The sequence below is a fragment of the Giraffa tippelskirchi genome, chromosome 5, assembly GCF_054371585.1.
Source record: "Giraffa tippelskirchi isolate mGirTip1 chromosome 5, T2T-mGirTip1v1.2.pri, whole genome shotgun sequence".
Classification (NCBI taxonomy): domain Eukaryota; kingdom Metazoa; phylum Chordata; class Mammalia; order Artiodactyla; family Giraffidae; genus Giraffa; species Giraffa tippelskirchi.
The window spans coordinates 92,579,065-92,599,612 of record NC_137279.1 but is presented as its reverse complement, the minus strand read 5'-3'; the positions used below and the strand labels follow the sequence as shown (position 1 = coordinate 92,599,612).

Genomic DNA, 20,548 nt, shown 5'->3' with positions numbered 1-20,548 from the left:
GGACTTTTCCACCGGCGGCCCTCTCCTTACAGGAGAGAAGGGCGGACACCGCAGACTGGATCTGTCCCTGCCCGGACTCTTTCCTAGGTTCCTCCGCCAGCCAAGATCCCTAATACGCTGAGTTGACGTCCGGCTTCCCTGGGCTCAGTTTCGCGGATGACTTTGGATGGCTTCCAGCCCGCCCCCCCAGCCCCACCTCTCCGCCCTGATCTCGCCCTAGCCCCGCCCCCTCCTTTGGTCCGGTCGGGTCCAGGCCGGGATCCACTCGTGTCCCTCCTCCACGGCCCCGCCCAGGTTCTTCTCCTTTCGCGCTGGGTCCACAGGGTCCGGCTCTCCTGGGCTTCCCTGCTGCTGTGACCCGCTGCTGCCCAGTCGGGCCCACTCTGCCCTGACTCCGCCCTTCCCGGGCGTCCTCCTCCGTGGCTCCGCCCTCCGGGCCCCGCCTCCTACTAGTGACTCTGCGGTGCCCCTGGCGGCCTCGCGTGCGCTCCGCGGTTGCCCTTTTGCCGCGGGCCGGCCCACCTCGCGCGGTTGTCGTGGAGAGCGACGCGGAGGCGACGCCACCGCAGGCGGGTCCAGCTGGTGCAGGCGGAAGTAGAGACCCTTGATTCAGCCACCTCCAGGGCAAGCCCCATAGAGTCTGGTCCTGCCTCCTCGCCCCCGTGGGGGTCCCCAGAGTCGCTGCGGACGGCAGAGGCATGTCGGGGGAGGCAAGCGCACCACCCGCGACCTCACCCAGGGCCCCGCGTCCCGGGATCCAGAAATCATCGGGTGCAGTGACCAAGAAGGGGGATCGCGGGGCCAAGGAGAAGCCGGCGACCGTCCTGCCGCCGGTGGGCGAGGAGGAGCCCAAAAACCCTGGTACGTTGGTGACGGGGTTGGGGGGTTAGGCCTCTAGGCTTCGGCTCCACGCACTCCCATCATCAGCCACTCGTCCCTCGGATTAGCCAGATTGGATGGGGCGTCGTCGTTGTTTCAGGCACTAGCGGGCGAGGTAGAGGAGCCAGCAAATAATAATAGAATTTCTAGTGTTAAGGAGTGCTATGTGGGAAAGGACTCCACCAGCAGAAGTTTGGTATGTGAATATAAATAGCTCCTGGCACGTGGTAAGAGTGTTGTAAGTGGTCACATTATTGGTGTTCACATGTTATTAGGCATGTTTATTCTCTGTACTATGGAGTCCTGCCCTGCCTATTGTGAGGAGGCACAATGGGGTTGATGGTGAGAAAGTATTTTTATAAACTCCACATTCACTTACTTGTTCACTCAACAAACCATACATTGCACACCCATTCCAAGTGCCCTGCTCCATCCTGGGATATGAATCACAGTTTCAGTCCCAGCACAGTTCCTACAACTCAGCTTGGCAGGTGTTTGTATTGAACTTGATCTTAAAGAACCCACATTGGTTTGGGATGCTGACAAATACAATAAGATGTGCTAATTTGTATGACAGAAGAGGGTCCAGGGAGTGATGGGAAGATGCAGGGGCACTGCCAAGAGTGACTTTGAGTTTTATAGATATTCATTTATTCCAACAATTACTTTTTTGATGTCTGCTCTGTAGCCAGGTCCGATAGAGACAGAATGAGATGGACACAGTCCAGCTGGAATGGAATTTACATTCTCTAGGAAACGAACATCATTGGAAAAGTATGCATATGAGTGTGGCTTTTTATGTTGCAAGTGATAGAACTCCAACCCAAACTAATTATCCACAAAGGGGAATTGATTGGAAGCCTTCTTGATTCAAACCCACCAGCTTTGCATTGAAGACAGACAGGAACTTGTGACCTCTGGATTCACAGAAAAACAACTTGGAGAAAATGCTCTGATTATCAGACCTTGGTCAGGTGCCATCTCCTTGTCGGTGCTGGTGGCTGTGGGAGGGGAGCTATAGGAGCTGGAGAAAGAGCATTTTCTAAAAGGAAAAACAAGACAGTTTAGAATCTCCTATAGATATGAGCCCAGCTACATCACACACATACACACACACCACTCTGGCTGCTGTGTGGGAAATGGAGTAGCAGAGGGAGAGAATGGGGGCAGGGAGATGAGTTACAAGGCATTTTAATAGCCGGGGTGAGGGACAGTTGTAGCTGGAGGAAAGTAATGAGGGAGCTGGGTTAGGCTTCTTGGAAAAATACTTCCATGGTAGAAAAAGAGTTTGTGAAGTAGTGGATGGTGGGGGAGTGAGGGAGGTAGCAAGAATGATTCCATGTTTCTGTACTGGACATGGGATGGGTTAAAGGGCCATCCATGGAGACAGGCATGCATGAAGGAAGAGCACGAGAGATTTCCAAGGGTTGATGTTGGCTGAGCAGCTGGATGGAAGGGTCTGGAGACGATGTCAGGTCTGGAGATGTGAATTTGAGAGCCGCTGATGTTTGGGTGCATTTAAACCCTGGGAATAAAAAAAGATTCCCCTGGGGAGGAAGGAAGTGGAGCCAGAGACAGGAAAGGGCTCAGAACCCAGCCTCAGGGATCTTAGAGGAAGAGGAGCTGACAGAGGAGCCAGAGAGGTCAGACAGAAAGGGAGTGATAACAGGACAAGGCCACATGGTCACAGAAGCTTTAGCAGGTGCACTGTGGCAGGGTTCAAACAGGGTAAAGAGTGAAGGCAGATGTAGAAAGTTTACAGATTTAGAGAAAATCCCATCTGGTGGCTTCTTTTCAAGAAGCTATGAGGTAAGGTCATAGTGAGCGTGAGGAGGGAGTGTGAGAGGGGAGGTAAGTAGGAGCAAGGCCCTTTCAGGGCTGTGCTGCCCACTGAGTGGCTGCTAGCTAAAGCCCAGATGTGGAATATTTCCATCATTGGGGGCATGCTATTCTAGAACGGGGTTCTCAGGTGCCCTCCTTGGCCCATCTTTGGCATCATCTGTGAACTTACTAGGGCTTCCCAGGTGGCTCAGTGGGTAAAATATCCACCTGCCAATGCAGGAGACACAGATGATGTGGGTTCAATCCCTGGGTCAGGAAGATCCCCTGAAGGAGGGCGTGACAACCCACTCCAGTACCCTTGCCTGGAGAATCCCCGTGGACAGAGGAGCCTGGCAGGCTACGGTCCATGGGGTCACAAAGAGTTGGACATGCACAGTGAGCTTGTTGGAAATGCAAATTCATGGACTCTGTTTAGACTATGGGATCAGAATCCAGGAGGGATGGGGCTCAGGAAATTCTTAACAGGCGTTCCTGATGATTCTTACAGACAGATGTTAAAGTTTGAGAATCTCTGTTTAGAGAAGATGGTGTGAGTGAAGTGAGGAAGGATGGAGGAGTTCTCCCAGCAGAGAGAAGAGCCTGGGAAAGCAGGACCCATGCAGGAGTCAGCTGTACAAGGGGCTTCCCCTCACCTCCCAGTGCCTCCTCTCATTTGCCCTCACTGTGCTGAGCACACAATCTCCCAGTGGCCCACACCCTGTGGGCAGCATCCCCGGTGTCAGCTGCGGGGAGTTCTTTTCTCTGGGCACAGCCCCTGCTGCCTGTGGCCTGGGTGATGTTGCTGCGGGGTCTCCAGGCTGCCCTGCACTTGAAAGAGTAGGCCTTCATCAAGCCCACCCTCTGCCTCCAGAGCCTCCCCTTTGCTGGGGACACCACTTTCCATCTCAAGGAACCACTTCTTCCTGGGAGGCCCATGTAGGAGCAGGAAAGTGCAGGCATCTTGGGTACTCAGACACCTCAGGCATGCAGAGCCCTCAGGATGGGAAGTGCTGGGCATCTGCCTGAATTACTACAACTCCTGGATGAGTTAAGATTTCCAAAGCACTTAGAACAGTGTGGGACAGGAGTACGGGCTCTATCCATGTTTCTTAAATAAATAAAGCCTACCGCCCTGCTTGGCCTCAGTCTACGCGTCAGGTAGGGGGAGTAGGGGTGGGGGAGTGGGGTGGGGAGATAAAGAGGTCCTTGTGGGTTCGTTCTTTTTCTCACATCAGGCCTGGGCCTTCTTTCTTCGTGTGACCCTGGGCAGTCCCCGCAAGGAAGGAACAGGGGAGGTGGCTGGGCTTGGGAGGCAGAGCACCCCTCCCCCCAATCCCAGGGAGCGGAGAGCTGGAATGGAAGCGGCCTTGACCCGCGGGGTGGGTGGAGGAGCCGGCACATAAAAGAGGCTCCCGCCTTGCCGACATTCCAAGCCCTTTAGTCCCCTTCTTCCAGGTCTTGATTTCCCACTGTTTCCTGTCAAATGTTTTCAGTGTCGGTCTCTACAACGCATCTTACATGTTAAAAATGGCCGTAAGGATGTCTGCCTCTATGGAGGGGCTCCTGGCCGCCCGAGGCCAGAAGCCCAGCGCAGGCGAGCGTGGGAACGCGGCGCTGGGCGCGGATCCCAGGCAGGAGGGGACGCGGGGCTGGGTGGGGCGTCCTCTGGTCTCTGCTGCCCTCTGGTGGCGGCCTTGGGCTCCAGCCGGCGAGCTCCGCGCGGCTCGGCCCTTCCCCGCCCGCTCTCGTCCCCGCCCCCGCAGAGGAGTACCAGTGCACTGGCGTCCTCGAGGTGGATTTCGCTGAGCTCTGCACGCGGTGGGGCTACACGGACTTCCCCAAAGTGGTCACCCGACCCCGCCCGCAGCCGACCTTCGTCCCCTCGGCCTCTACGTCGGAAAAGCCCACAGTAGGTGAGTGTCAGTGGAGCCGCCAGGGTGTCTGCCAGGGCCACCGCGTCCATCCCCAGCCTCCCATCGCACGGCGGGCGGAATGGCGGGGACGCAGGGCATTGTGCGTGTGAGTGAGGGGGGTGGATTTCAAGGGGGTGGGTGGGGAGGCGGGTGTGGGGTGTTTGTTTCGGGGGCTCTCCTGTCTCTCCGGAGGGGCCGTCTCGGCCTCTCTGGCAGCCGTAGGTTGGCCGGATCGTGGGGCCCGGGGCGGTGACTCTGCCCTCTCCCTCCTTCCCCGGCTCCTCGCACCCCTCCCTGCCTTCCAGATGATCAGCGGCTGTCGGGGTCCTGCAGCCTCAACAGCCTGGAGAGCAAATACGTGTTCTTCCGGCCCACCATCCAGGTGGAGCTGGAACCCGAGGACAAGTCCGTGAAGGAAATCTACATCCGCGGTGAGGCCTCCTCCGCGCACTGCCCCTCCCACCCGCCGTCCCCCACCCCGCCGTCCCCCTCCAGCCCGAGGTGCCTTCCTTCTGTCCCTTCCGCAGGTTGGAAGGTTGAGGAGCGGATCCTGGGTATCTTCTCGAAGTGTCTGCCCTCACTCAGCCAGCTGCAGGCCATCAAGTGAGGGGACATGAGGGTAGGGGACTGGGGGTGGGGCAGGGGCAGGAGGCCAGTGGGGGTGGCAGGCTCCTAGCGGCCTGGGGGAAAGAATGGAAGGGGCATGGAAGACCCTGGGGAGTTGGGGGAACAGGGGAACGAGGAAGTGTGTGGCTGGGGTGTCACAGTGGCTGAGGAGGAGAGGCGACGCTCCAGCTGCGATTCTGTGCTTCCCACCGTCTCCAGCTTGTGGAAGGCAGGGCTGACTGATAAGACCCTGACCACCTTCATTGCCCTCCTGCCTCTCTGCTCATCCACGCTCAGGTACGCAGAGGGGAACAGGCAAGGGGGGAGGAGACCTGGGTAGATCGGCTGGCTAGGTGGTTGGAAGGGAGCAGTTTGGGAACAAGGGGGACAGGTTCCAGCTCCTGTGGCCTGGGCTGGCATTCCTGTGGAAAGAGGTGCTGCTCGTGTCTGTGGGCTTTTGAAGCTCCCATCTGACAAGCAGTGGGGTCCCCTTTTCTGTCTACACCAGCACCTAAAGAGCCAACCTTTGGGGCCTTATTCCATCTCCTGTCCATCAGTCCTGCCACCACCCACTCTCTCCCTGTTCCTCACAGCCTGAGCTCTGACGCTGAACCAGGGACTGGTTCTTCTCCTACAGGAACTAGCAGTCCTGTGAGGGAGGGAAAAGGGCATAGCAATGAATACTGCAGGGCAGTGTGGGGACTGTAGTGGTGGATGGTTTATGAGAGACATGGAAGGCTGCCTGGAGGAAGTGGTACAAAGCTGAGCCTTGAAGGAGGAATAGGAAGAGGCCAGGCGGGGAACCCGGAAGGGGCTTTCCTGCATAGGAGGGAGTCAGAGCAAAGTGTGAAGTAGTGACTACAGGTGTGGTTGTTGTAGAAAAAACACAGCTGATTTGGCTGCCCTTTATTGAGGCTCCCCTAGCACCCTTGACTTCTGCTTTACAGACCCTCCCACCATCACTGGCTGGCCTCCCCACTTGTCTTCCGTAGATGGAAGGGATGCTTCTTGAGGGCAGGGCTTTTGTCTCCTTCAGCTGGAGCTCTTTGTTCATTCTCTCAGGGTAATTAGAAACAATTCAGCCAGCAGGAAAAAAATAACTATTGAATTCATCTTAATATGTAAAAATAAGTCAGATCAACACAATAAAATAATAAAAAATAAACACAATCAGGTTCAGATGATAGATGAGCCAGGCTGAAATGTTTAGCAGACATCATGAAAGATTTTTTTTCCTATGGGAGAAATTTTTTAACAGAGAAGTTTATAGCCATTAGTTCCATGTTTGTTGTGACTTGGAAAAAGATCTCGAACCTGTGTTGGAGAAGCCACTGCCCTGTGGAGGGGTCATGTACTGGGTAACTGTGGCTGTGTAACAAGTTACTGCAAATTATAGTGGCTTAAAACAACAAATGTTTATTATCTCACGGTTTCTGTGAGTTAAATCCAGGTGTAGGTTAGCTGGCGCCTCTGGCTCAGGGTCTCCGTGGGGTTGCAGTGAGGCTGTTGGCTGGGGTTGCCCTCATTTTGGGGGGTGCGGGGTGGTGGTGGTGGAACATTGGCAGCCAAGCTCACTTACATGGCAGCTGATTGGCTGTAGTGCCTCCACTTGTGAGCCTTTTCCTAGATCATCTGGGTGCTCTCACCACCCGGAAGCTAGTACCAGAGAGCACCCCAGTTGGAAACCACAGCCTTTTTGTAATCTAAACTTGAAAGTGACCTCTCATCACTTTGCCCTTTGCTTATTCATTAGAAGTGAGTCACTAGGTCCAGCCACACTCAAAGGGAGAGGATTACACTGGGGCATGGATAGAAGAAGTGGGGATCACTGGGGTCATCTGAGAGGCTCCTGTACCATCTTAGAGGCTCCCGTCACTAACTGGAGAGTAACCCCTTCACATGGCACACTTCTAGATTTCTAGTCTGGAGAAGGATCACAGATAATTTCCTGTGTCAGGGAGTTGGGGGTTGGGGCATGTTCCCAAGCTGCTCGCCAGAGCCCCGCCCTCCCTCTTTGTCCCCTTCCCTCACCTGGCCTCAGTGGTACCTCTGGGGCCTCAGATCTCTCCCACCCTCAGGAAGGTGTCTCTGGAGGGGAACCCACTGCCGGAGCAGTCCTACCACAAGCTCATGGCAGCAGACAGCACGTGAGACTCCTTTCCCTCATCCCCTTTCTCTGGGATGGCTCGTCCCCCATCCCAAGTCATCCTTAGTTCCCACCCTGCCTTGTCCCTCTAGCACCTCCCCAAGGACCCTCAGTTCCTCCACCCTCAGACCTGAATGGCTCTCCTCATGTCCCCAAGTTTTCCGAGGTTACCCGAACCGCCCAGGATCCCAGGTTTCCCGTGACCTGCGTGTCTCTCTCCGTTGCCCAGGATCGCGCATTTGTCTCTGCGGAACAACAACATCGACGACCACGGGGCGCAGCTCCTGGGCCAGGCTCTGTCTACACTGCACAGCTGCAACCGGACCCTGGTCTCGCTCAACCTGGGCTTCAACCACATCGGGGACGAGGGCGCGGGCTACATCGCGGATGTGCGTGCGCAGCGGGCAGAGTCCCACGCGAGCTGCGGCGCCGGGGGCCAGCCGGCTGGCTCACTGCCCCTCCCTGCCCCCGCAGGGACTCCGGCTCAATCGCTCCCTGCTCTGGCTGTCCCTGGCCCACAACCGCATCCAGGACAAGGGCGCCCTGAAGCTGGCTGAGGTGGGTGCTCGGGATGGGTGGGGCCGGGGAGCGATCCCCGCTCCCAGTCCCCGCTCCGCTCCCCGGACGGCTGATCGCGAGATGCCGCCCTGCCCCAGGTCCTGCGCCCCTTCGAGCTGACGCATATCGAGGTTGTGGAGCGCCGGCGCCTCCTGCTGGAGAAAGGTTCGCAGGAGCGCTCGCGATCGGTGAGGAGTGCCCCGAGCCGGAGAGCTGAACCGCTTCCCAGGTCACGGCTGGACGTGTCCTAACCTGTCTACTCTCCCTGTGTTGTGACCGTTTTTCTCTCCGACCTCAGCACACATCTAACAAACGTTTGGTCTCCAACCGCAGAACCACTCCGCTGACGGCAGTGTGTGTTAGTTAAGAGAAAGGACTAGATTTATAGACCGCAGGGACTTGGAATCTGGCACATCCACAAAACAGCTTGGGACCTTAGGCGTGTGACTTAACCTCTCGGGCCTCAGTTTCCTCATCTGTAAAATGGGGAAATAACTGTATCTACCTCATAGGATTGTTGAGAGGATTAAATGAGTTAATTCAGCTAATGCACTTGGAAGAGTGCCTGGCACTTAGTTTAAAATATGTTAGCTACAGTTTTCTCCCCTCAATATGAGTCTGAATGCCTTTCCTACCCTCCCCACCTCCCACCCCCGCCCCCAAGCTCATCCCTGGATCCCTCTGCCATTTCTTCCCAAAATGCCCTGCAAGAGTCCCAAACAAATTATGTTAGCATTTAGGCAGGGAGATTGGGATGGGGGTGATGCCAGCCTGACTGCCACCCAGGCACAAGGTTTCCTCTCACCCCTCACTAGGGAAGGGGCACTGGCTTCTTCCTCTTCCATCCTCTCCCATTTGTGAGCACAGCCTTCCACCTCTCGGCACGGGGACTCCAAGACAGAGCGTGAGAAGAATCAACTGATGGGGGTCAGCAGTTTTGCATTGGCTGAGAAGGACAAGACGCAGACAACGAAGACACCCAAGGGTCTGGGCAAGAAAAAGGAGAAGTCGGGGGTATGTGTGCTGAGGGCAGCAGAGCCTTGAGTGCTAGAGGAATAGGGGAGGAAGCTTCCTTGATAAACAAGTGGGGTGGAGGCTGGAAGGCCTTTGAAGGCCCAGGGTCCTAGTGCCGACTTCTTCCCACATCTGCTTCCCATCCCCCAGGGAGGTAGGACTCTCATCTCTCTTTTCACATCCTCCACAGGAAGTGGTGAAGAAAGAAGAGAAGTCAGGGCCTGGGCAGTCACCCACACAAGGATCCCCTAAGAAAGAAGACTCCACAAAGGCAGGCAAGGGGAGTAAGTGCTGGCACCCGGCTGCAGGTCGCTTGGTGTGGACGAAGGAGGAACCCTGGGCAGGATGAGGAGCCTGCCCTGAGCTAGTCTTTCTTATTGATGCTGTTGGAAACCCCAACCAGCCCCACTCACTGCACTCCACACCCTGTTTCCCTGGGCTGGAGCCCTGTGGCCCCGCTCTCAGAGGATTCCCCCAACCTGCCTGGCTGGAGCCCCACTTCAGCTCTATTTCTATTGCACCCAAACCCAAAGTGTGAGGAGTCCCCTTCCTTGCCCCAACCTTTCTCCCCGGGGAAACTGGGTGTTGTCAGAGGTCTGCCCTGTGCATTTTGGCTCCTCTTCCTACTCCAGAAGTAACCATCCCCGAGCAGAAACTAAGCAAGGGAAAGGGGGCCAAGATTGGGAGCAAAGAGAAGCGCAGCATCCTCCTGGAGTCCGAGGTAGGCTGGGAGAAGTGGGATGGGGGGCACGTCCCTGGGGTTCAGACCCCCAGCCCCTCCTGGGATGGAGTCGCCAGTCCTGTACTGTGGCAGCAGCCACCTCACCTGGCATTGTGCCCTCAGTCCTGCCCGCTTCCTATCCCAGCCTGGGCTTGCAGGGGGTAACAGCTCAGTGCCCCCTCCCCTTCTATTAGGAGCCCCATTTTTGATACTTGCCTCAACTCAGTCTGCTTCCCAAAATGCCATCTGTTCATCTCCACCACACCCACAGTTGCTTGTACGGTCGCAGAGGGAACAGAGCGTGTTCTTTGGCCCTGCCAGCAGCTCCCCGGGGAGGCAGGGTGTTTTCCTAGTTGTGGTACTGCCCTCACCCTGTGCACAGCAACTTGAGACCCTTTTCCCTTTGCCCCTGCAGCCTCCCTTTTCTCTTTCAATGTGGACCAACTTGTCCCTTGCTTTGAAAACCTTCCGGACTGCTGACTCCATAGCGCCTGCCCCCCACAGTGGAGTCAGCTGCCCAAGGGCTATGTGCACTCACACAGTCATACATCGGGGTATTGTGCTTTGCTTCATTGAGATTCAGATACTGTGTTGTTTGTTTTTTTTTAAACAAATTGAAGGCTTGTGGCAACCCTGCGTAAAGCAAGTCTTTTGGTGCCATTTTTTTTTCCCCCCAACAGCCCTTGCTCACTTTGTGTCTCTGGGCTACCTTTTGATACTTCTCTCAGTATTTCAAGTTTTTTCATTATTATTATAGTTGTTATGGTCATCAGTGATCTTTGATATTACTACCCTGATTCTCTGGAGGCTCAGATGATTGTTAGCATTTTTCTTTTTAGCAAGAGTATTTTTAAATTAAGGTATATACCTTGCTTTTTTTAGACATAATGCCGTTGCACATTTAGACTATAATATAAACATAACTTACATGCACTGGGAAGCCACTTTATTGGAACCGAACCCACATCTCCGAGGTATGCCTGTGTTCCAAGACCCTCCCCTTTTCGGAGTCTTCTCTAGGACCCAAGATAAGATCTTACAAAAGGGGAAAGTCAGGTGGAGAAAGTGGACAAGTGTTCCCTCTCAGTGCCGGTTTTCAGCCCCTGCCTCAGCCTTGATCCAGGCTGCTGTTCCTCCCCAGGATGATTGCCCTTTCCTCTCATTCTGTCTTCAGCCTCGTCTCCCTGTAGTTCCTCGTCCTCATTGCTCTCCCTGTTAGGAAATAGTGAACTTGAATGCCAACACTATTTCACGCCTCTGCACCTGCTGGCACTTTCCCCTCTTCATCTGATAAGGACCACACACTACTGAGAGGCCAGCTCCCAGGCCATCTCCTCCAGGATAGACTGCTCCCACGCCTGGCTAGCTGTCCCTCCCTGTGCCCCCCCAGTTCTGCTTCCCTCTGTCAGCTCCAACACCATGCTGCATTAGTCTCAACTCTCTGGCTTCCCCACACAGAGCTGCTTCTTGAGGGTATGGGCTTAATTTATCTTTGTATCTCCAGCACTCGGGACAAAGCCTGGACTATAACCGGCCCTCAAAACATGTATGTTGAATGAATGAATGAATGGCCTGTTGACCAGCCCCCCTCTCCTCTGCTGCAATTAGTATTCTGCCTTAGCAGCTGGTTGGGGAAGCTACTGAGATGGTCAACCCTCTCCTGGAGCCTGTGGAGCACCGCGATGGCAAAATTTTCATGCCTGGGAACAAGGTCCTCTTGCACCTCAACCTTCTCCGTACGTTTGCCAGTGCCCCCTGCCTTCCTCTCAGGCTAGCTGGGCCCCAGGCGGCCACGAGGGCACCCCCATGCTGCTTCATGGAGCAGAACCTGGTTCTCCAGTGGTTGGGCATCATGTGAAGGCCCTCTTGCATGGGGCTTTGGGGCGGAGGCTTTAGGGTAGGGGTGGGTTCGGACTCTGGGTCAGGCAGTTAGAGAGCAGAGAGGAGCAAGGTGAAAGACTGAGTGAAGTGAGACAAAAAGAAGTAAAGTAGAGTAGGGATGAAGGACCAGATCGGGTGTTAGTCTGGGTGAGTGAGCTGGAGGAGCAAGGGGTTAGTAGGGTGTCGGCAAGGAGGTGGTTGGCGCTCAGAGGCCACCTCGTCTACTCCTTCCGCCAGGAAACCGCATCACAGAGGTGGGGCTGGAGGCCTTCCTCACTGTGGTGCAGTACCAGGCGCAGTTTGCCAAATCCAAAAGCGCGTCCAAGGGCCCTGTGGGGTTGCTGTGGCTGTCCCTGGCGGTGAGTCCCCATCGCTCTCGCTCTCCATTTCCAAGGCAGGCCCTGTAGTTTCCCTTTTTATCACAACACAGCCTTCATCCCTCTTGCTGTGAGATCGACAGTCAGGCTCCTTTTTGCATTTTTTCCCGTGCCCCCCAGCCCCTAAGCCACCTTGTCCTAGGAAATGATTTTTCCTCGGATGATTCCCCTTCATTGCTTTTGTTAGCTATTAGTGTGCCTTTTCTTCTTTCAGAAAAACTGCTTCTCCCCACAATGTCCTGCGTACACTATGATCCAGGAGCTGATGCTGCCAAGGGACCCCATCAGTAAATCCAAGCACAAAGAGGAGGAGCCCATGGCTTTCTCCATGTAGCCCCCATCTCCTGCTTTTTCCCAGAGATTCTGGGCCATGGAAGTACCTCCTTTCCACGTGTGGGCTGGACCTCTGTGGGGAAAGCTCAGATCATTAACAAAGTCTATTGCTGTACTTCTTTCCTTGAGGTTGTCTGAAAGCTTTGTCCCAGAACTACTCAGAATAGTTTGACTTTATGCCTGTTAACCGTGTGTTAATATGGCCAGAAATGGCCAAATCCCTTTATGGTTCTGCTGGGGGTGATCTCAGTCCCTCTGGTTGTGGCCGGCCAGGGGCATTGCTCTCCCGCCACCGCAGGACCTAGTTCTTGCTTGCCCAGCCTAGAGTCACCCCCTCCTCCCCCACCAGAGGACATGTGATATGCCAGGGTTTGCAGTGTCTCTGGACTTAGAGGCAGAAGGGAAAGTCTTGGGAGAGTAGCCAACAGGCACAGCGGAGGGGAAGAGTGGGTGGGGCAGAAGCATGGAGCGCAGGCTCCACCATTCCACCTTCTCATATCCCTTCCCCCTCTGGACTGGTTTGGAGGAGAGGCAAGGGCTCAGCTTGTGAAAATATGCTGAGCTAGTGCGCTGCTTTGTTTGGAGAGGGTGCCAAATCTCTCATCATGTTTGTAGCAAAGGCAAAGCACTAAACGTGAACCTTGATGACACTGCCTACTGCCGTCAGCGACCTGAAACCAGAGCCACCCAGATGGTGCTGGGAGCAGGAGAGGTGGGGGCCCTGACTCTTCATCCTTTAGTGCTGCCCCCACTGAGATGCCCTGATCATGCCTCCAGAGCCCAGGACTGGCTTCTGGGGAGCTGACATTTACTCTTCCAGGAGCTGCGTGAGAAGCATCCTTTCTTCACCTCTGAGTAAATCTAACCTGGTCACATCCTCTCAACCCCCACTCCCCTTTTTGTTGCCTCAACAGAGATCTGCTCTCTGTGCCTCCCTGTGAGGCTCTGTGGCCCCACAGTCCTCCCTCTGCCTCCATTCGCCAGCACTGCTGCTTGGCCTCTTGGCAGCTGGCTGCTGAGCTTCTGCAGGGAGCAGGGTGCAGGAGCAGCTCTTTGAATCTGCAACACTGAGGACATCGCAGGTGCTTGGTGATGATCCGTCACCCCAGCCTCTCCTGTTACCCCTGCCTGAGGCCTTCTAAAGCTTCAGTGGAGCCTTAAAGCCCATGTCCTCATCCCTACACTTTATCAAGAATAGCTCATGTATTCATTCTGATTCTCAACCAGACTGTAAGCCCCCAAGGTCAGCACTCAGCATTATGCTGGGTTTAGGAGGTAAAACAGAGGGGAAAGAGAATCTGTCCCTTAGTCCAACAATGACAGCAAAGAGAGAAGATCTGAATGGTTACAGTCCTGGGGATGTGGCTGTGTCTGACGAGCTGCTTCAGGAGGGTGTCAGAGCCTGCCAGAGGACTCGGAAGGCATCTGGCCGGGCCTCTGAGATGACCCTCCCCTGTGTGTTGCCTTTAAAGTCCTAAAGCTCACTGAGGGCAGCCCATGAGGGCTCTTGACTCTGGGACCACTGCTCCTTTGTGTGTGTGTGTTTAAACTGAGATAAGTGTCTTTGTATGTCTTAGCCGTGGGGGCTGTATCACTTGGTTTGCCCAACTGAAGTTTAGCAAGTGTACCCTGGAGCTTCGGGAGAGAATATGGCAAGGCCTGGGTCTGGGGGCTGCGTTCTGTTCCCTCTAACCAATGCTAACCAGTCTCAGAGGGAAAAACTACAGTATCTTTGATCACAGTGGTTCCAAGAATCACACACATACCACCACAGTTGAAGAATATTTAACTTTTCTTAAAAAAAAAAAAAAAACTTAACCATGAAAGGAAGAAAATAAAAGAGTATACATTATTTTAACAGCAAAACAGTCATTTCCATATCTATATTTTATATATTATATATATATATTTATATATATATATGTATATATACACCTAGCACAGTGTGTATATTCTATTAGACAGTGGGGAGTGCAGTGGACGTGGTAATGCGGGCCAAGGCTGTGGTAGCCCCTGGGGATGGTCCTAGGTTAGTTTAGGGACTCCAGCATTCAACCCTTTACCCCCCTCCTGGGGCCCAGTTTTCAGCTCCGTACCTGATACACTGGTTTTCTACAGGGAGAGGGTGGGGAAGGGTGGACACAGGTGGGGTAAGAAGTTCCCCTGAAGATGATAAGTCCTGGGAGGGAGGGAGGAGCTCAGCACCGGGCCAAGGAGGCTGGAAGCTGGAGGCCTCAGGAATGGCTCCACCTTTGGGCCCTGATCCTGGAGCTGGGCCACTAACTAGGAGATCCAAGTGAACCTCCTGTTCCCTTAGCAGCCCCTCTGTAACTGCCTCCAGCGCTCCAGGATCAGAAACAAAAAAGGGTGAAGTTATTTACAATAGCAAAGATACACATACAATACATACATATTTATAGGAAACCAAAGTGACCAAGAGAGGAAGAGGTGGAGACACCCACCCCAGCCTGGGGGGCCTGTGGAGAAGGGAGGGGAGGAAGAAAGTGCATTTACACTGGAGCTGCCTCCTTACACTCACACTGGCTTGTCTGAGGGCACCCACACATACAGGTGCGCACAAGTGCGTGGGGATGGGGGGGCCTTTCAGATGCAGTCAGCATGCTTAGGAGACGGGAGGTCTTGAAGGGGTGGGCTGAAGGGAGGGGAAAAGACACTGAAACTTGACTCCAATCTGAGCAGACCAAGCAACATGCGGATCTTCCCCGGGGTCGGTCCCGGGGTCTCGGCTGGAGCCTTCTCCTCAACCGCCTCTACCGCGGGGAGGAGGTCTGGGGTCTCCCCACCCTGTGCCCTGCCTCAGGCCAGTCCCTAGAGGGGGAGTGGGGACGTGAGGACTCAGTGGTTCCGACAGCTACGGTCCTGGGGATGTGGCTGTGTCTGCCGTGCCGTCTTCCAGCGGAGTGGGGCCTGTGGGGAGTGGGGATGGCGGTGAGGAGCTGGTCTCCGAGACGACCCTCCCCCCATGTCTCTCCTGGGCAGTCCTCAAGCCTGTGAGAGCAGCTCTTTAGTGCCATCCTTCTGTGACAGGCATTCCCCACCAGAAACCTCAGAGTTTCTTGTGGGGCCTGGAAAGGGCTGTCTGCTGAATCCCATTTCTGTTTTGTGGGCCCCCAAACCCATGGGTAGGTATGGGTCTGTCTGCCTGAGTGGGAGCACAGCCGTGGCCCCAGCCCACACAATCTGCTTCTGAACCACTTATTAAGGACAGGTTTCGGATGTGAGACTAGGTACCTCCTGGTTGGTTATCTCCAGAACCCAAGGAAAAAAGAGGGTTCAGTTCTAAGGTTCCCACTTTTAGGGGGGCTTCCTCCTCCTGAAGCTGAGGAAATGAGTGAATGAATTGTACTTGAGGAGAGAGAAAATGAGACCCCTTCTCAGAACTCCCCCATCCTCATAGCCGTTTCCTCAGGAGGCGAAGGCCTTCTCCACACACCCACCCCCCCCCCCGACCCCAGAGGCCCTCACTCACCGTCCTCAGGACAGGGCCCCAGTTCGCGGCTGTCCGTGGAGTCAGAGGCCGGGGGCTCCTTGGCTGGAGGGGAGAGGGGCCTTTCTGTCCATCTAGCTGCCTCTGTGTGGAAACTGCCCACAGGCGTGGTGCCGCCAGATGACTCACCCCTGAGGGACCTGAGCAGCTCTCGGTGGGCCAGCTCCATGTCCTGGAAGAGTAGCAGAGGGACATCTGCTCTCCAGCCCCTCTGGGGAAGAGGCTGTGCTTGAGGGTGCTGGGGCGGGCTGAGGGCAGAGCCACTGGCCAGGATCTAGGGCTCCTGCGGAGACAGCTCTTGTGGGTGACGGGTCTCAGGGGACGGACTGCACCTCTGGGGACCCAAGTCCTTACCTTGAGCCTGTTGAGCTTGAGGGTAAGCTGCTCGATGGTGCGGAAGATCATGCCCACGTCCCTGAGGGCCAGACTTGGGGGAGAGCGGCCAGGGTGCTTTTGATCTCCATGGCCTCCCTGAAGTGGGGGCTGAGGCTCTGTCTGCCAGGCAGGGAGGCCGTCGGGCTGGGAAGGGCTCGTGTGTGCTCCTGATGGGTCAGTACTTGAGTCAGAGGGTCCTGCCGGCATGCTGACATAAAAGCAGTTCCCTGTCCCCAGCAAGACAAAGAGATTAGGAGGCAAACAGAGGAAGTCTAAGCAGTCTTCTGCTCCCCCAGTGTCTCCCAGGCTGACCCATGGGCCCAGGGAAGCCATCCTGCAGATGAGCTCAGAGCAGGCTGGCCCCAAGCTGCCTGCCAGTCTCCCAAAGCCCTTCGCCTTGAGAACCTTTGAGATGGTGATGCTGCCCAGTGGGGTCCACACCAGGGGGAGACTAAGAAGCTAGTGGTAGAAATTAAGGGAGAAGGGACAGGGTGGTTGTGTTTCTTCTGGGAAACTGCAGTGGCCCCCATTCCCTGAAGGAAGGGTGAAGAAGGGGGGTGAGCTGGCTTTAGGTGCTTCTGAAAGAGGTGGGTGGGCACCTCCTTCTGCAGCATCTCAGGCTCTGCTGAACTTCAAGACAGCTTCCTCCCCAATGGCCAATTACTTCATGATCTTTGAGATACCTCAACTCATCAGAGGGGGTCAGGGACAGCTAGAGAAGGATGCTGAGGGTCCCTGACAGGACAGTAAGCACAGGTAAAAATGTCCAGGAGCCTGGAAGGCCTCGCAAGCCCTTTTCCACAGTGACACTGACTGGTGTGGTGGTTGGTGTTGGGGGAGAGGTGGCTCAGAACGTCAGGCTAAGGACACTGCGCTCACCTCCCCCACCTCCTGTGACTAAACACAGCTGCTTCACTCTACTGCTCTGAAAGGGGACTGTGCAGCTCTTGGGAGAGGGGCTGTCACAGGTCTGTCCCCCCACCTTTAGGCCCAGGTCCTACTCCCCCTGATTCCAGACAGTTGAGGGATTGTGTATGGTGGTCCGTGTCCACATGACTGCAGGCAGGGGTCTAACACTGGAAGCCCAGCTCTGCCCTCAAGGGCTCCCGTTCCAGCCCTGCCTGTCTCTGGCTCCAAGGAGAAGTTCGTTACCCGTAGCCTTTGCTCCGCCTTCCACTTCGGGTGGCTCAGGCTCTGACTGGCCACTCTCTGGTAGTGCAGGGACCACCTTGCTGCCTGCCACCTCCGCTGCACCAACACCACCACCAGGGAGAGCAGAGACCGAGACAGAAGGAAAAGGAAGGGAGACGGAGCAGGAAGGAGAGGGAGAAAGAAGAGGTGGGGGGGGAGTGAAGAAAAAGAAAAAGGGAAGAACAAAGTAAACACAAGATCACACATGATTACACCCCGCAGAGCTACAGAGAACTGCTCCACCAATTCACCAATTCACCAGAGGAGAGAGAAGGAAGGTCAGGTCCTAGAAACCCAGGAGAGAGCGCACACCTCGGGCAGGTGCATAGAAAAATGCTCCTGGAAAAGGAGGCAGAGCTGGGCACTGGGAGAGGAAAGGAGACCCCCTGGCACTGGTGTGGACGCCCTCCCACCCCTCAAGAGTACCCTGTGCTTCGCTTCCTCCCCCTGCTGCCCTCCTCAGACCAGGCTGCCCTCTCCTCAGCTGACTTTTCCCTCCGTAGTCTGGGCTCTGGCCAGACAAACCTGCCCTGAGCCCTCGTCCCAGTCAGTCCTGGCTTTTCCTGTCTTAAAACCGGGGCCGCCCTAGCTCCCTGCTCATTCACCAGAGCCCCCCAGTCTCCACACGGCTCCCCAGCCTTTTCCTGCAGCCCGTCCTCTTGGCTCTGCCTCCAGACCCACCCTGCCTCCGTCCCACACATCAGTGCCTTCCTTGCTGCTCTCTGGAGCCACTGGCTACAGCCCTCTGCCCATGTCTTTCTGGGGATGAAGATCCTGAGAAGAGCCCCACTTCTTAGGACTGCAAGAGCAGTGAAGGACGCTAGCAGAAACTTATTGGCAGCTGACTTGTGCCACAGTAATATCCTCATAACGTAGAATGAAGTCCAGAGGGGCTTCAGAATTTCTCCCAGGGACACAGGGATATTAAGTAACGGAGCTAGGACCCTGTACCTTGGCTGTCTGACCCGAAAGCCTTTACATGATGTCAACATGCCTCCTTCTCCAGGATCCGGACAAACCTCTGCACACATGGCTTCCAGACAGGGGCGGGGAAGGAAGCAGCCAGCTGGAAGACTCAGTGCTCCCCTAGCAAAGTTGGCCATGTGCCCCCCCAGGGGACACCCCAACTTACTTTACCTTTTCTTACAACTTTGTAACTTCCTGTGCCCTCTGTGCTCGAAGCTTCTTCCTCCGGATTTTTGTCTAGCTCGGGAGATTCCCAGATCCCAGAATTCCTGGTCCTTGGGGGCAGTTGTTCCAGAGAACGCAAAGCCATATCCTCCTGCCCTGGCTGGCTCCACTCTAGCCCTGAGAGCGGGGCATTGTCCCCTTCAGCCCCAGTAGGAGCTCGCCCTGGGGAGCCTGGGTCCCAGGGGTGCGAAGTGATGCTGATGACGGAGGGTGTAGGGGTCAGGTCATCCTCGGGCTCCCTGGCAGCTCGTGGGTCCGTGGGGTGACCAGGCAGCAGGCTCCACAGGATCAGGTGCCGCAGGTTCTCCACTGGAGGGGAAATAGGGTGATGGCTTCCTGGACACAGGACCACACACCTGGCCATGGCAGGGGTGGGGTGCAGAGGAGGTGGGGGGCTGCTGCTCCCTTCTCTCACCCCCGACCTGGTAACACTGCCTCTGCAGTCACAGGGTGGAGCCGGGGGACCCTGGCCAGCCAGCTGGGGGATGGGGTGAAGGCTGGGGCCAGGGGACAGGAACGACAACGGTCTTTCTGCATCCTCTCCTCGAGCACAACTCAGGGAGAGCCTCTGAGCAGGCGGAGTTGGGTATCTGCCTGTTGACACTGGCCAAGCCACTGGGGCACGGGGGCTGACAGTCAGGGTCAGGAGGCACTCACCATCCTCCAGGGCTGCATCGGCGAGTCCTTCCATGAACAGAGGGCCTGGGAGGGGCAGAAGGATGGGGTCCCTCGTCCTGCTTCCCCTGTGCTCGCCGTCCAGCGAGGCAGAAGGGTGAGGCAAGGCTCCCAGCTCCTCTTCCTCCACGCTGCCCTCCTGCCCAGCATCTGCCAGCAGGGCCGAGTGCTTCCCTTTGATCCTCTGCTGGCACCCCATGCCTGTTTCAGATGGGAGGACAGTGTAAAGCAGGGAAAGAGGGAGGGCATGTATGGGCTAATCCCAGGTCCAGCTTCCGGTTCAAGGGGCTGGGAACACTGGCTGATTCATTCCACAATGTTTACTGAGCCTCGATCATGGCCAGGCACCGTCCCAGGGTCCTGGCACATGTCAGTAAAAAAACCAGAGATCCCTGCCCTGTGGAACTTAAATTCTAATTGATGAACATAGAGAAAAAGAAAAAAAGTAAATTAACTACATGATTTAGCTAAGAAGTGTGATAGGAAAGAAAAAACCATACCCGGGGGGTATGAGAGGTCAGGAATGCTGGTATTAGACGGAGTGGTCAAAGGAGGTAACTTGGTGCAAAGCGGACAGTCTAGCTGCACAAAGACTTGAAGTGGGGCGAGAGTTAGGAGAAGCATTCAAGTGGAAGGAAATAGAAAACAGACCCAGCCAGGGAGCCTACTCACGGAGACTTCTCTCTATACTCGAGGTGATACGTTATTTCACATTAAAAACTCAACGAGAGTTCTGTTTGGGACCCTCGTGCCCCTGTTGATCCCATCCTAGTGACTGTATCTTCAGCCCTCTGAGCTCCACTCCCCATCCCCACCCTTAGGATTCCTGTACCAGCACATCTCTAACAGCATCTGGTTCTCCATTAGGAACCCCCAGACTCTACCCGACTGCCCCCTCTTCCTCCTCAGGTGGGAAGATCTGTTCACTTGAGCCTGTTCTCTTTCCTCTTCCAGACCTCCTTCCTCATTCTGCTTTTCTCTGTTCTTATGGCCCTTTATGGCTCTCTCCAATCACCCACAGCCACCTCCTTACATGTGCCTACTGAAAGTGAACTGGGTCGGGCCCCTACAGAAACAGCTCAGGGACTTACCTCCAGGGGCTGCCTCAGGCTCTGGTTCACCACGGAACACCTCGGAGTCATCTGGTCCTGCCCTGCGGGGAGAAACAGTCAAGGTGAGAGAGGCCCACCTGCCTGGAATTCTGGCTCTCTGCCAGTTGGGAAGTGGCCAGGTCATGAAATTCCACTCTGGCCTCCTGAGTTCACATGGGCAATGAAGGAGCAGGGCCCAAGAAGGCAGTGGTTTAGATTTCAGACTGGCTGTCTGGTTAGCAACCTGGAGAGGAGGGTGGGGGCTGGC

The 20,548-nt window shown here is 55.5% G+C and overlaps 2 protein-coding genes across 16 annotated transcripts in view; one reads left to right on the top strand and one right to left on the bottom strand.

Moving 5' to 3' along the window:
• Nucleotides 1-527: 527 nt before the first annotated feature.
• On the top strand, nucleotides 528-12,364 carry LRRC71 (leucine rich repeat containing 71). 10 transcript variants are annotated; one of them, XM_081494131.1, is made up of 16 exons: nucleotides 528-861; nucleotides 4,464-4,613; nucleotides 4,919-5,044; nucleotides 5,141-5,216; nucleotides 5,439-5,516; nucleotides 7,298-7,366; nucleotides 7,595-7,754; nucleotides 7,840-7,923; nucleotides 8,022-8,111; nucleotides 8,791-8,937; nucleotides 9,128-9,221; nucleotides 9,570-9,658; nucleotides 11,163-11,204; nucleotides 11,283-11,394; nucleotides 11,777-11,898; nucleotides 12,131-12,364. In XM_081494131.1, exons 1-16 carry the CDS (start codon nucleotides 699-701, stop codon nucleotides 12,248-12,250), a joined length of 1,722 nt encoding a protein of 573 aa, XP_081350257.1. In that variant the 5' UTR covers nucleotides 528-698; the 3' UTR covers nucleotides 12,251-12,364. The 10 variants fall into 10 exon arrangements, 9 of the variants coding, with proteins under 9 accessions (XP_081350257.1, XP_081350256.1, XP_081350261.1 ...); XM_081494130.1 differs by having other exon boundaries at nucleotides 11,280-11,394; XR_014054909.1 differs by lacking the exon at nucleotides 11,163-11,204 and having other exon boundaries at nucleotides 11,267-11,394.
• Nucleotides 10,590-20,548, bottom strand: part of ARHGEF11 (Rho guanine nucleotide exchange factor 11) — a 114,021-nt gene continuing 104,062 nt past the window's right edge. For 3 of the 6 annotated variants that reach the window (XM_081494111.1, XM_081494112.1, XM_081494114.1), the window contains 7 exons: nucleotides 20,281-20,342; nucleotides 19,172-19,390; nucleotides 18,461-18,823; nucleotides 17,285-17,380; nucleotides 16,112-16,359; nucleotides 15,740-15,929; nucleotides 14,648-15,177 (listed from right to left, as the gene is read on the bottom strand). In XM_081494111.1, the coding sequence (XP_081350237.1) occupies nucleotides 15,122-15,177; nucleotides 15,740-15,929; nucleotides 16,112-16,359; nucleotides 17,285-17,380; nucleotides 18,461-18,823; nucleotides 19,172-19,390; nucleotides 20,281-20,342 (1,234 nt within the window). In that variant the 3' untranslated portion in view covers nucleotides 14,648-15,121. Of the gene's footprint in view, nucleotides 10,871-14,647; nucleotides 15,178-15,739; nucleotides 15,930-16,111; nucleotides 16,360-17,284; nucleotides 17,381-18,460; nucleotides 18,824-19,171; nucleotides 19,391-20,280; nucleotides 20,343-20,548 lie in introns of those variants that run through there. The other 3 variants (XM_081494113.1, XM_081494115.1, XM_081494116.1) reach the window with 2 other exon arrangements.

Coding starts and splice junctions, on each gene's coding strand:
- LRRC71 (XM_081494130.1), top strand. CDS start 699: ATGTCGGGGGAGGCAAGCGCACCACCCGCGACCTCACCCAGGGCCCCG. Junction 5,045..5,140: donor GAAGGAAATCTACATCCGCG/GTGAGGCCTCCT, acceptor TCCCTTCCGCAG/GTTGGAAGGTTGAGGAGCGG. Junction 5,217..5,438: donor AGCCAGCTGCAGGCCATCAA/GTGAGGGGACAT, acceptor CACCGTCTCCAG/CTTGTGGAAGGCAGGGCTGA.